Here is a 14607-nt window from a genome sequence, read left to right as displayed (position 1 = left end):
CATATTTGTTCGAAAACCACAAAACAAAAGGTCAAATTAGTAATAATTGATGTCGTTCTAAACAGACTCGTTGTTGTTGTTGTTGCTATTTACATTAACATCAATCAACCGTAACCACTCTGTAAACATGCGAACATCCGGAGCTATGTAACTATGACAACCGCCTCCTTTCCCCACCTACCTTTGCAGCATTTCAATGTGTAGGCTTAGCGCATCAATGTAATTTTGCATTTCCGCTGTAAGTTGTAGTTCCGTTTTGAATAAATCCTCCATCCCCGCGATGGAGGTATAATAGTCTTTCGCGTGGCCATAATGCCACAGCAGTGTGGCACTAATTAAAAATGGAATAAATAATTTATTTAAATTTCCTAGCATCACAATTTTCACTTTGTGGCGATTTTTTTGTTTCTCTGGTGTAATAAATCACAATTATAATTTGATTCTTTGGAAAAAAATCTTCCCGCTATTTTCCTTATTTTCTTTCGGATTGTGGCGATCCAATCTCGTCGACGTTCGAAAGTCAACTAATTTTGTTGTTAAGTTTTAATAATTTTAAATTTCAACTTGTTTAATAAAAAAACAATTAATGAATTCTTCATACATCTGCAGCTCTTCACTTGAATTGTGAGTATTTTGAGTCGATCCAGCTTGATTCGATTTGATTTGCAAAGTCATTTCCATTTGACCACTTCTTCTAAGACGGTTGATAGTCTATTTGAATTTCACCAAAGCATGAGCGTTGTGTGTGTATGTTTTTATTTGCCGGGTAAGCGTTTATTTTCTCAAGCTGGATGGTAGTTGTTGTTGTGCTATGTACGCACACCGCAATGAAACTAGTTTTTTGTTGTTTTTTTATTTTATATTTTTTTAAGTTTCCTGAGGTATTGTTCTTTATACAATAGTGCTCACATTATCAGAAAGATATGCTTTAAATACTTCAAATCAAAATCTCTATAAATTTTGACAACTTTATGGTTTGAAGACTGAGTCATGGCTGATTTTTCATCCGAACCCGCATCAGAATGTGAACAACTTTTGTTTTAGCATATATATTTTTAAAACACATGTCTTAACATTTTTATACCCTACACAACTATGTTGTCAGGGTATTATAGCTTTGTGCAGCCCCAAGAGTTTGTAACGCAGCGAAATATTGGTCCTAGACCCACCTTTAAGTATACCGATCGTCATATCTCGACTTGCTGAGTCGATCTAGACATGTGTGTCCATCCGTCCGTCCGTCTGTCCATTATATTTTGTAAACACGATACAGGCCACAGTTATGGACCAATCTTCACGAAATTTTGCATGTAGGATGGGTTCCGCCCAATGAAGACCCCTATTGTTTTTGATAAAGATTTGTTAATATCTAGGGGATGAAATGGACCAAAAACTTAATTTTTGTCGGTTTTTCTGGTCGCTCCAGAGGCCGCAATTATGTCCCAAACATCGCGAATTTTTACATAGAGAAGGGGATCGGGCCAAAGAATAAGCATGCCTGTTTTCATAAGGATCGGTCAATATTTAGCGGGTCAAATGGACCCCGACTTTTGTGTGAAAAATTACAAAATTTGTATTCTATAGCGTATAGATTCACACCTGAAGGACATAGACCCGAAAAGTGTTTAGTATATCCAAGGGCAGTGGTTGGCCTTTAAATTGATACCAATTATATGGTCGTATGTACTCAGATGTGGGAGTTACACTTAAACATTTACAGATGCTTATGTATTCAGATATTATTTAGTAACCCTTTACCACACTAGAGGGCTGAAATATAGCGCTGATCGCTTTAAAATGTTCCATGAAGTTCCAGTTATGGTCAAGGATAACGCCTATAATTTTCGGTGACGATCAGGTTATATTGTGATGAAGTGGACCGAAAACTTTTTTTTGTTGTTTTTTCGAGTCGATCTATAGGCTCCAATGGGAATAAGAAGATCACAACACAAGGGATGGGAATCTGGACAAGTAATTAGAAGGGCTGTACTGAACATTAGTAATAATTGTCGGCCTCTAGTTGGTCCAGATGGTTCAAATATCGTGAAATATTGCCCAAGCCCAGAATATAAATCCACAGAAAGTTAGTTTTTCGTGGATGTTGTGTAGGGTATCATATGGTCGGCCCCGTCCGACTATACTGCTCCGCTCACTAGTTTATATCTTCACCCTTGCTACTGTAGTAGTATAATATATTAAATTTATAGATGTTGTAAATTTAATTTATGGCCTTTCAATATGATAATGTTTCAATTGGACAATGAACTTTCATTAATAATTGTATCACTTTCAAATGTCATCGATTATTTGATAACTGGCACACAAAAAAAAAAAAATACATTCACTTTCTCTCAAAAATGCAGCCGGGTAATATTGCAATCCATGTGTGAATACATATACAATTTTGGTTCGATTAACAGATGATTATTATGTTTTACGTTATAAAAAGATTGGAAATGAATTGCATTTTATAATTGGTATTATTATAATCATAACACTTGCAATAATAGCCAGAACCTTTCGTAGTCCTTGATATCTAATTGAAATTGAATAAATCAATGTTTCGAATTTTATTCGTGATCAAATTGATCTATATAGTATGATAGGATTGTTTTTAATATCAATCAGTGTTAAGAAAAACAAATAATCATATGCAATATTTAGCCACACGTAACTTCAATATTTGCCTGCTTGCCATTTAAAGATAATTTATGATTTCAACATGATTGAATTTTATAACTTAATACATATGCATATATTTATATATGTATGTTTGTATTTTTATTATGAATTTTGTTTAAGCTACTTAATTATGTTAATTAGTACGAGTTTTTAGCACATGCATATAAAATGACAATATGTCTGACATCCATGACAAGTATTGTGAGAAGTGGTATTTTTTTATTGTTTAGAATAAAGTTGGGTAGTAGTTTTTGTTGCTAATAATGCGGCCCTACGTCAACATATGACATTTATTGTGCTGATCAACATGTATCCGGGAATTGATAATATTTTTGTACACTGGAGCGCCTACTTGCGTCGAAACGAATCAATAACGAATGCATTTTTTAATCAATCAATGCTAAATCGGGTACTAAAAGTGCTAAATATTGTAATACAATGCAGCTCGAGTCGATTTAAATTGAAATTGCAACGCCGTTAACTGAATTTACCAGTTTTCGAAGCGGAAAAACTAAACCTATCAGAATCGAGAAGACAAAAAATTTTGGAGCAGCTGGGTAGGATAAAAATTCCAAAGCTGAAATCTGCCTCCCGCAAATAATTTTTTAGAGTGTTGAGGTAATGAGATATACTTTCAGACGAAAGTGACAGTTCCACAGGCATAGGTTTAAAGTGGAAAAGGACGATGACAACATATGAATATCGATTTCTTTTTGTAGAATATTTGAATGTCTAAAAATCTCGTCTTATGGTATTTAGTTTACGGCTTAATAAAATAAGGACGCAAGAGAGGCACAATACACGAGAAAGCCATAACTAAAAAAATTAACCTTTTACAAATTTGTCCTTCTGGGTTATTAATATACTCGCCGAGGGCTTTTATCCTCATAATAAACTGTCAACCCCAGTTTTTCGGTCTTTTGTCCCAATTCACATCCGAATAGATTGTAGTTTGGTATATTGGGGTACTCATTGTGTAGCAAATTTTCCTACCAAAAATTATTAATATTTGACCACTTTTGAGGTTTGCCTGTATAAAACGTTATCCTCCAAATCTTCGGATTTGATCTAGGCTTGGTAAAGAGAATACCTGATATTTATAAATATTGGACATTTTTACCTTTTGTGTGGGAGGTACCAGAAGGTGTGGACCAATGGGTCCCATAGCAAATTTTCCTACCAAAAATTATATATATTGACCACTTTTTAGGTTTGTCTATATATATCGTTTAATTAATTCTTTGCACAATTTTCACCATTTCGTGGGGGAGGTAACAGAAGGAGTGGTCCGATATTCCAAATCTTCGAACTTGAATCGTGTTTGGAAAAAAATATTACGATATGCGGAGTTTGGATGAAATCGGCTACTCCCTTTGAGAGTTATCGTGTTCATCAGCCGGCCAGAAAGACGGACTGATGGAAATTTGTAAATCGACTCCAAATTCTCTGTATCGGATTTGGTCCAAAGAAATATGGCGTCTAAACCCAATATTTTGATGAGTCGATTATTGAACTACTTTTTTTAATATTTATGGTTTCATGGTTTCCTGGAGTGAATATTTATCCCATATTATTCAAATGTTTTACACACAAAATAAATGGTTCATTCGCCCCGAACCCATTCCCTGTGTATCATATATGATTTCGTTCTCTAAAGCAACTAGAAACTAGTCGGCCGTTAAATATTATCTGATCATAAAATTATAGACCGGAACTTAATGTAAAATTTCAAAGCTATAATATTTCTATTCTCTATTATTGGTAATACTATACCAGTGAGGAGAGTAGTATAGTCACACAAGGTCGACCATATAAGACCCTACACAACTACAATGAGCTCTAAATTTTTGCGGATCTACATTCCGAGCGTTGGTAATATTTCGATATGTTCACTCTCTTGATCCTGGAGCAACCAGAAAAACAGACAAACATAAAGTTGTTGGTCCATTTTATCACCCAAATATTGACCCACCATTACCAAAAACAATTGTAGTCTTCTTTGGCAAGAACCCGTCCTACATGCAAAATTTCGTGGCGATTGGTCCATGACGTAACGAGATATGACTGATGGTGGATTTAGGACCAATATTTCGAGGTGTTACGAACTGTTGGGCTACACAACGCTATAATACCCTTACAAAATAGTTGTGTATGGTATACGAATTTAAAATGTAATTGTAAATATTTCCGAATAACTCCCACATTCATCCGAATAACTCCCACATTCATTTTATCCCATAATTATTAATCGATCTTTACCAATAATAAACCTGATCTTATTTGGCCAGAACCGATCCTAAAAGCATAAAGGTGGCTTTAGGACCAGTATTTTGGGGCGGTATACACCGTTGGGGCCACACAAATATAACACAATAATCTTAAGCATAGTTATGAAGGGTATACAAACCGGCTAGAAAATAGTCGGCCCTTAAATAGTATCTGCTCATAACCGAATATAATATTACCATCTTCTCCGGTCTATGTCCGAGTGAATATATGCGCCATAGATAGCAAATTTTGTCATTCTCACACAAAAGTCTGTATCCATTTGGCCAGCTACATATTGACCGATCTTCACCAAAACAGTCATGCTTATTCTGTATCTAATTCCCATTCCTCATGTAAAATTTCGCATCGTTTTGGTTATAATTTTAGCCCCTACAACGACCTGACAGATATAAAGTTGCTGGTCCATTTCATCGCATAAATATTAATCGAAATTTACAAAAAACCGAACCAATTCTAAATGTAAAAAACTTGGCCCTAGGACCAATATTTCGCGCAAAGGTTTGTACCCTTTGGGGCCAAATAAATCAATAATCTTACTATATAGTTGTGCAGGGTATACAAACCTAACCTCAAGTTTAGATTTAAAACCAGTGAGCGGAGCAGTATAGTCGGACGGGGCCGACCATATGATACACAACTACCACGAAAAGTAAACTTTCTGCGGTTCTATATTCTGAGCCTGGGCAATATTTCGTGATATTTGCACACTTTTTACCGATTATAGATCTTGAATATACACCTATCATCATCTAAACAGCCGATCTAAGTATTTGGTGAGATTCCCTTCACCTTGTAAAATATGTGATGTTCTGCATATAATAATTGCCTCTAGACTAGAATTAGAAAATCTGACCAAAATTACAGTTTTCGGTTCATTGCACCCCTGAATGAAATCTCAACGTAACCGCAAACTATAGGCATCGCCCTTGGCCATAATCGGAACTTCATGTACAATTTCAAGGCGATCAGCGCGACATTTCCGTTCTCTAATGGGTTAATATTAATACTATGCACATAGTCACCTTGACCTAATTACGTATAACTCCCACATCAGAGTACTTACAACCATATAATTGGTATCAATTTGAACGTCAGCCACTCCTCTTGGATATACTATCAACATCTCGGGTCTTTGTCCGTTAGGAGTAAATATATACGCTATAGAATACAAATTTTGTAATTTTTCACACAAAAGTCAGAGTCCATTTGACCCGCTAAATATTGACGTTTGGGCCATAATTGCGACCTCTGGAGCGATCAGAAAATCAGACAAAAATAAAGTTTTTGGTCCATTTCATCCCCTAAATATTAACGGATCTTTACCAAAAACAATAAGGGTCTTCATTGGCCAGAACCCATCCTACATGCAAAATGTCGTGAAGATTGGTCCATAACTGTGGCCTGTATCGTGTTTACAAATTATAATGGACAGACGGACGGACACACATGTCTAGATCGACTCACCTAGTCGAGATATGACGATCGGTATACTTAAAGGTGGGTCTAGGACCAATATTTCGGGGCGTTACAAACTCTTGGGGCTGCACAAAGCTATAATACATTGACAACATAGTTGTGTAGGGTATAAGAAGTTTAGATTAAAAAATTGTATGTCCTTTTGGGTTTTAGCATACTCGCCAAGGGCTTTCATCCCCAAATGACATGTATTTATTATTTGATGGGTAGTTCTTACCTTATACTCAAATTACGTTTACGTTTTTTTCACTGTACAATTATTTAGCATTGATATTAAATATTATGAAAATAAGTCTCTTGTACGGTATTACTTCCTTGTTTACCATGAACTTTAATCTCCTTAGAAAAGCGGAGAATACATCGTCGTCTATACCAACTGTAATGTTAATTGACAACGTCAATTAAATAATACTAAGAAGTATAATAATAAATGTAAATTTATTGACTTTGAAATAAATTTTGTCGGCAGCGATATTATTATCCCCTTGACATTTTGACGATGCGATACACCAACGCAATATCCAAACGGACGAAGAAGATGATGTAGCGTTTTGATAGTAGCTGTTTTGTTGTAAACGTTATCGTCTTAACGTTTGCCACTAATTGATGGTTAACGTCACTTTGGACAGTCTGTGTAATAAATATCTGTTGCCTTTTCTGATGTCTGGGGTTTATGTTTCAATATTTGTTTTGTTGTTTTATTATTATTATTGGTAAAGTAAAAAAGTCTTAACTACAAGTTTGTCTTAAATGTTAAATATTAATAAACTAATGTTTGATGGTAATCAACAATGTTGACATAGTGGTACTCTCCAGCTAGGTTACACTTTTTTTAGGATTCTCTTACAAAGGTAGTGGCAGCTGTAAATGAGAAAGAAGATGACATAAAAATTGTTTGGATTAGTAATTGAAAAATTAAAAAAAGGAAAAAATAGAAAAAATATTTGAAAAAGGTGCTGTAGTAACATTTTTTTGATAAAGTCATTAAATACATAGTGATGTGTGGCCAAAATTAATATGCAAAGAGGAACATATTGGGTCTTTTACTGGAATATATAATTTTTTAACCCAGTCCAAGGCGTAGAGTTTGTTAATAAATTTTACCCCTGTCCAAGGCGATTTTTTAAATATATGTTTAAACACCTTCACAAGGCGTAGATTTTTTAAATAATATTTTTAAAGACCTACACAAGGCGTAGATTTTTTAAATAATATTTTTAAAGACCTACACAAGGCGTAGATTTTTTAATTTTTTTAACACCTACCCAGGGTGTGGATCTTTTAAATAATTTATTAAAGGACCTACACAGGGTGTAGATTTTTTAAAGACCTATTCAGGGTGTATATTTTTTAATGACTTTTTTAAAGACCCATCTGGGGCGTAATTTTTTTAAAGCCCTGTACAAGGCCTAGGTTTGGCCTAGGGGATGATAGATACCAAGCAACGGCTCTGATTGGCTTTAACATGGTGAAGCCCAGGCTTATCTTGACCTCTCTTTCATCTCAATTGTGGACACTGACGTCCCCACGCTGTCACCTGGTGTAGCTATTTTCATCACCCGATGCTAATATGTGCCGCGATTTCACCCATAAGAACTATAAAAAAATGGGTTTAGGCGTCGGGTTAGTTGCCCACACTCGGAAAGCCCCTCCTACAACGAAAAACCAAAGAAAAAGAAAACCAAACCCCTAATGTTGACGACCCCCGCAAACGTATAAAGCATCACGATCTGCGAAACTGCACTTGGAATGTGCGCACGTTGTACAGAACAGGCACAGTTTTCGCTTTGGTGGATGTACTCAAGAAGTACAAAGCCGATATTATTGCCTTACAGGAAATGCGATGGAAAGGGACAGGCGTAAGTAAATCAGACGATTACGCACTGTATTACAGATGTCATGAAACGAGACATGAATTTGGCTGCGGGAGAATAAAAGACTACGTCTTCACTTTTACTCCAGTAGATGAGCGAATTGCTGTCATTTGCGCCCATGCTCCGACCGAAGATAAAGATGTACAGACCAAAGACATTTTACGATCGCCTAGAAACAGCATATGACCGTTGCCCTGGCCATGACATTAAAATTCTGCTAGGAGATTTTAATGCGAAATCGGAAGGGAAAATATCTTTGGCCCCACCGTCGGAAAATTCAGCCTTCATGAAGAAACATCCGACAACGGCATGAGGTTGATTGACTTCGCGGCAGCAAAGCATCTCGATATACACAAGGCTACATGGATCTCTCCCGAAGGCATTCATCCAGTGTTTTAGAGGCCCGATCGATCCGAGGAGTGAATATCGATTCGGCCCACTACCTTGTAGCCAAGGTTCGCACTCGTCATAATGTTGCAGCAAAGGTGCGATCTAACAAAAACTCGACGTGGAAAAGCTGCAAACACAATAGGTAGCCGAGGCCTATTCCGCTCAACTTACCCACCTTCGAAAGCACTTCTTGCCCCGATAATAGTATAGAAGCACAATGACAAAGAATTACCCACTCGCTACAAACTGCAGCAAAAGCAGCACTTGGGTACCAAAAACCACCACCAAGAAATCCGTGGTACGATCAGGAGTGTCGTAATGCTAATGAAAAACGCAGCATATAGCGCAACCCTGCAGACAGTAGCACCACGTAATCTAATAGAGAATTATCGGTAACAAAGGAGAGAGGAGAAACGTGTTTTCAGAAAAAAGAAGAAGGAACAAGAAAAACGTGAGCAAATCGAGATTTACAGGAGTCAAATGAAGTCCGGAAATTTTACCAAAGAGTAAAACACCAAACCGAAGGTTTTGGTGCGGGCACATCCTCCTGTGGAGATGAAGAAGGAATCTTGGTGACAGATACAGACAGCGTGTTGAGTATCTGGAAGGAGCATTTTGAAAAGCTTCTGGTATCAAATAGTGGCTGTGAAGAAGATACCCCAGAACCAATAAGAGATGATGAGGTCATAAAAGCAATTAATCGGCTCAAGGACAATAAACTATAAACTCTTCAAGACTGGTGGTCAGGAGCATGCACCAGCTGATTACTACAATTTGGCTAGAGGAATGCATGCCCAATGATTGGAACCTTAGAATCGTGGGTCCCGTGCACAAAAAAGGAGACAAGACGATATGTGCCAACTATAGAGGAATTAGCCTTCTTCCCATCGCATATAAAGTGCTATCCAATGTGCTGTGTGAACGATTGAAGCCAATGGTTAATGACATTATTGGACCATACCAACCTTCAGACCTGGTAAATCCGCCATTGACCAGATTTTCACTCTGCGCCAAATACTGGAAAAGGCCCACGAAAAACATCCTGCCCACGTTTTTAACATCCTGCTGGAAAAGGTCAAACGAGACATCGATATAATGGGTGGAACATTGCGAGCGGTAACAGCCACCTTTGAACAAATTGAGAAGGAGTCTGCCAACGTGGGTCTGACAGTAAACGGCGATAAGACCAAGCTATCAATGCGGACTAACTGTGGAACTTGAGAACTACAGTTTCGGGGTAGTTAAAGACTTTATATACCTTGGTACCGCCATAAATAAAATGAATGACATCAGTTTTGAAATTCCGAGAGGTTGATTGGCCAACCGATGCTACTATAGTCTAAGTAACCAGTTTAGAAACAATGCCACCTCCCGCCAGACCAAACTCACACTTTACAAGACGCTGATATTACCCGTGCTGTTATATGGATATACAAGCAGATGAGGCAGCTCTTGGAGTGTTTGAAAGAAAAATTCTCCGAAAGATCTACGTGCCGATCTGCGTCGACAATGAATGTCGGCGTCGAATGAACAATGATCCTTACAATTTATACGCGGACATCGACATAGTCAGTCGTATTGAGCTGCAACGACTATGGTGGCTAGGCCATGTTGTGCGAATGAATGTGAATGCCCCAGCTCATAAGGCATATAAAAGCGAGCCTACTGATGGTTAACGCAGAAGGGGAAGGCCAAGAATTAGATGGAAAGACCAAGTAGAAAACAACATCTTGGAACGTGGTCTTTCAAATTGGAGGAGATGCGTACAAGTCCGACGCGTTTTGAAATCTTTTTTAAGCTCGGCTTATGGAACAACCGTTCTCTAACAAGCTAGCTAAGTAATTAAGTACAAGGCCTAGAATTTATAAATTATTTTGGTAAAGCCTTGTACAAGGCGTAGAATTTATACATTTTTTAAAGCCCTGTACAAGGCGTACATTTAAAAAAAAATTAACGAGCATATTTTATAAAAAAAAATTAAAAAATTTTCAATACCACATTCGAAAACATTTCTGATTATGGTAACATCTAAGTCTCCATTTCAGAAACCGACGTTTTATTTAATTCGAATCTATACCGTTATAATATTTTTCCTTTCTGTGAAAATTTAATAAACTTTTGGGGATACAGCGAATTAATGGCAGAAGCGATATGCGAAGGGAGAGCTTTGTAAAATTGTTGTCTTGGTTTATAATTGGTATCAAAAACCAATGGATTTTTATTTCAGTCTATATCATATTCCCATTTTTTAAAATTACATCCATATTTTAACATTTATTTCAATACTTACTTATTTGTGAGCCTCCAATAACAGGACAGACGTAATATTTCGAACGATAATCCTCTGAGCCAAATTCGTTTAATGTTGTCCAATAAAGTAAGGCCCCTTTGGGTAAACTAACACTGAATTGGAGTTGAGGGAATATCACCGAGCCACCCATTTTTGGTTGTTGCAACTACAAAAAGAAAAATAACAACACAAATAAGACCCAAATACTGAAAATATTCTCTGCGTAACTTCTTCAATATTTACATTAAACATTACACCAGCTTGTCTTGTGGTAACTGACTTTGGCTTCGTCGTCGTTGCTGTCTTCTCCATTTCCATAATATTTTCGAAATTGTAAAAATCGAAACGCCAATTTTTGGCATTCAACGCAGCACGTTCATGACCAATGACTGAATGCAATTTTTCATTGAGTCGGTGCATTTTTTTCAGACCAATATTTGTCAACTGTAACATGCCATTGTCGTCGTCATCATCACCACCAATGGAATTGTCCTCCTCCTGTTTTTCAACCAAAAACTCCTTCAATTCATTCAATTGTTTGTCATTCACAGCTTAATGATAGATGACAATGAAAGGATCCACATTCAAAATTTCCACTTTCAGTGGTTGTAACAACAACCATTTTGAATTGTATGCAACCAGAGAACATTGAGGAATTTTGTTGTAGTTGTCGATGTTGTTGTCAGTTGATGTTTCCAGTTGGGCGGTATGGATTTGTTGCTGCTGTTGTTGGCTATTGGTTGCCTCCCGGCAAATTTCCTCAATCATCAATTCTTCGTCAGTTTTCTTGATTTGAATCTGTGTGAGTATGGGTGTTTGTGGAAAAGATACAAGATACAATGTGAGGGAGGGAGAACAAAGAACAATTGAATTAGAAAAGGAAATTGAAGATTTGATCGAAAATAATCTATGTTGAGATGATGTTGTTGACGATGCGGATGGATGTAAGAAAAGTTAAAATTTTGTTTTTGAAAGGTCGAGGGAGTATATATGTTACATTATTTGTATTAACTTTATTTTCAATTAAATTCGGATGGGTATTTTTTTTTGTAATTAGTTTTCAAGAATCCACTTAACCTTTTAAATATTGCTTCGTTTAGATAACTTTTTCAAGAAACCTATTTTTTATTTTATATTCTCTACCATAAGACGGAATGTATATTAAATTTGTGATTCCATATGACATGCCTCGCAACATTTGTTGGAAATCCAATAAAGTGTACGTCTGTCTCCTGAAATCATGATAGTGACCGCAATATTTAAGACTGATATTTTGCACAGACATCCGTACCAAAATATATTTATATTGATCCAAGTTTCAGGGTAGCCCCCATATAACGGTACTCCTGGATGGATTTTGGACAAGTTTTCCAACCGAATTGACTCTAATTTTGTATTTTGGTTTTTCATTGGCTGTCGAATCGCACTATCAAAAAATATCAATATTGATCTCCGTTTAATTATTGCCCCATATAACTGTAGCCCCACTCATAGGTGTTTTGAGATGTTCAATCATCTTTTTGATAGGTATTTTTCGATATGTTTAAGGTCCTATTATAACATGAGTATTCTCCCCCATTAATTTTATATATTCGATTGGCATCCTCATGGTAGAAGAAATCACGTGGTGGTGACATCTACCACATTTATGATGGATCTTTGAAATTTGGCTCATACATTGCTAATTCTACTAAGATGGTTGCCACTGAAACTGTCATAAATTGCATTAGATTTTGGTAAATTAAAATACCCACAGGCAGACTGTTCCCCCAATGATCGAAAAAAATCCTTAAGAAGGAACCCGAACATTTATATAATTAGTCGATGCAATAACAACAAAAAACCGAAGTTGCCATATTTAGCCATTACGGGTTCTTGGCGGTATTTTGAGAGCTTAGGGGTCTGTAAATGAATTTCTACCCAAGAACATTTCAATATAGTTCCACGTTTTTTGGTCTAGCCTAAAATTTAAACTTTAAAGATATCGGCACATCTTTAGGTGTATACCCTATATAAAGGTCCCTCCCATAACATTTTTTATTTTATATGATAATCGGTTGGTGCCAAGTCCGGATTGTATGGCGGATGCATTGAAATTTTCCAAAAAATAGGGGTACTTTTGTATGGGGACTACCAGAAAACGTGGACAGAGTGTTCCCCAAATGGAACACTCTGTGCAAATTACAGCCAATTTGATCATAAAATGTGTCTAATAGACAAACAATACCTTAAATCCGGAGGTTCGGTTATATGGGGGCTATATTAAAACTTGGACCCAGGGATTTCTATATTTGCTTTGACATAAGAAACATGTAAGCAAAATTTTGGCCGCCTATGTCAAGTGGTTCGGCAGTTAATGAGTTTATACCCAATTTTTGGGTAAATACTCGGGTATTTACCTAAGTCTTTAAAGTATCGTAAAACTATCCATTCTACATCGATTTGATAACAGAAACCCGGAAATAGGGTTAAGATTTTGTATTACCGATTCAATATAGTAAATAGTCAAAAAAAAATACCCGCAACTGAGTATTTAGCCACCCCTTGGGTTGTCAATATCGGCCCACGTTTTATAGTTTTGAGATTTTAGGGAAAATCTCCATGGTGGAGGGCATACTAAGTTCGTCACGTCTCTTTCATTTCGTTATTACATTTACCTTTTTCTCTGCTTTTTCATTTTGTTTTCCATTTAAATATTTTTTCGTCTTTTCCATATCGTCATTAATTAATTTTATAGCTTTTATAACACTTTTTTGCTTCGGGTTGAATTGTAACATTTCATCGGCTATTTTCAACGCTTTGTCTAAATTGCCTATAAAAAATAAAGAAAAGAAAAAAACATGAACAATATTAATTAAATTACACAAAAAATTTATGTTACAGAAGAATATTTTCACAAATTTAACAAGTAATAACAAACTTTATTTCTTGTTTATGATTGTGGTAGATTTATTTACGTTTTTATTGAAAACATTTACTATTACACACTAAAAAAATATCCTTTGAATAATCGCCTACCTGATTTATATTCCACATTCATCAGAGCTCCCAAAACTTCCAAACGTGCCTTTATTCTAAAATCATTTAAATTTTTAGCAGCAGAATCTGTGATGTCCGTTTCCGTAGAATTTTGTTGTTGCTGTTGCAAATTCTCCACAATAGGTATCTTCTCTAAGGCCGTTTCCATCCAATATTTCGCATTTGCGGGATAACCATTCTCATTTGACTTTAGACCAAGTTCTAAACAATCACTCCAGGACATTTCAGAACTATGGGAAGAAGAGTGTAAGTTAATGTGTGTGTGTGAGTGATGAGTAGTGAAGAAATTGCCAAGGTAATGAATAACATTAATGCCATCATTTGTGTTAATTTCCAATTTACAATTTCTTGGAAGCAATTTTAAATTAGTCGCCGTCTACTTACCCCATTTTAATGCCATTTACTTCACCCACTGACAATCGTTGTGGTTCTAATTTGAACATATCTTGAATACGCAGCAGAGCAAACAAAGCCGATTCGTAATCTTCATCGGTGGGGAAGGTGATTTCTTCATTTTGTGTAATGTTTTTGGTTAGCTCTGAAAGATAAATTAAAATAAGAAGAAAT

At 36.2% G+C, this 14607-nt stretch overlaps 1 protein-coding gene across 1 annotated transcript in view; it reads right to left on the bottom strand.

Moving 5' to 3' along the window:
• The window catches only part of LOC133329871 (prolyl 4-hydroxylase subunit alpha-2-like), a 32424-nt gene extending 18383 nt beyond the window's left edge, over positions 1-14041 (bottom strand). The window contains exons 1-6 of the mRNA XM_061538332.1: positions 14020-14041; positions 13659-13813; positions 11649-11799; positions 11245-11552; positions 11002-11167; positions 182-410 (exon numbers count right to left, since the gene is read on the bottom strand). Coding sequence (XP_061394316.1) covers positions 182-410; positions 11002-11167; positions 11245-11552; positions 11649-11799; positions 13659-13813; positions 14020-14041 — 1031 coding nt within the window. The remainder of the gene's footprint in view (positions 1-181; positions 411-11001; positions 11168-11244; positions 11553-11648; positions 11800-13658; positions 13814-14019) is intronic.
• Positions 14042-14607: the final 566 nt, after the last annotated feature.

This window comes from Musca vetustissima, unplaced genomic scaffold, assembly GCF_032173495.1.
Source record: "Musca vetustissima isolate MV318-11 ecotype Yass unplaced genomic scaffold, APGP_CSIRO_Mvet_v1 utg5835, whole genome shotgun sequence".
Classification (NCBI taxonomy): Eukaryota; Metazoa; Arthropoda; class Insecta; order Diptera; family Muscidae; genus Musca; species Musca vetustissima.
The sequence above is the reverse complement of the archived record's forward strand: the minus strand, read 5'-3'. Positions and strand labels throughout refer to the sequence as shown.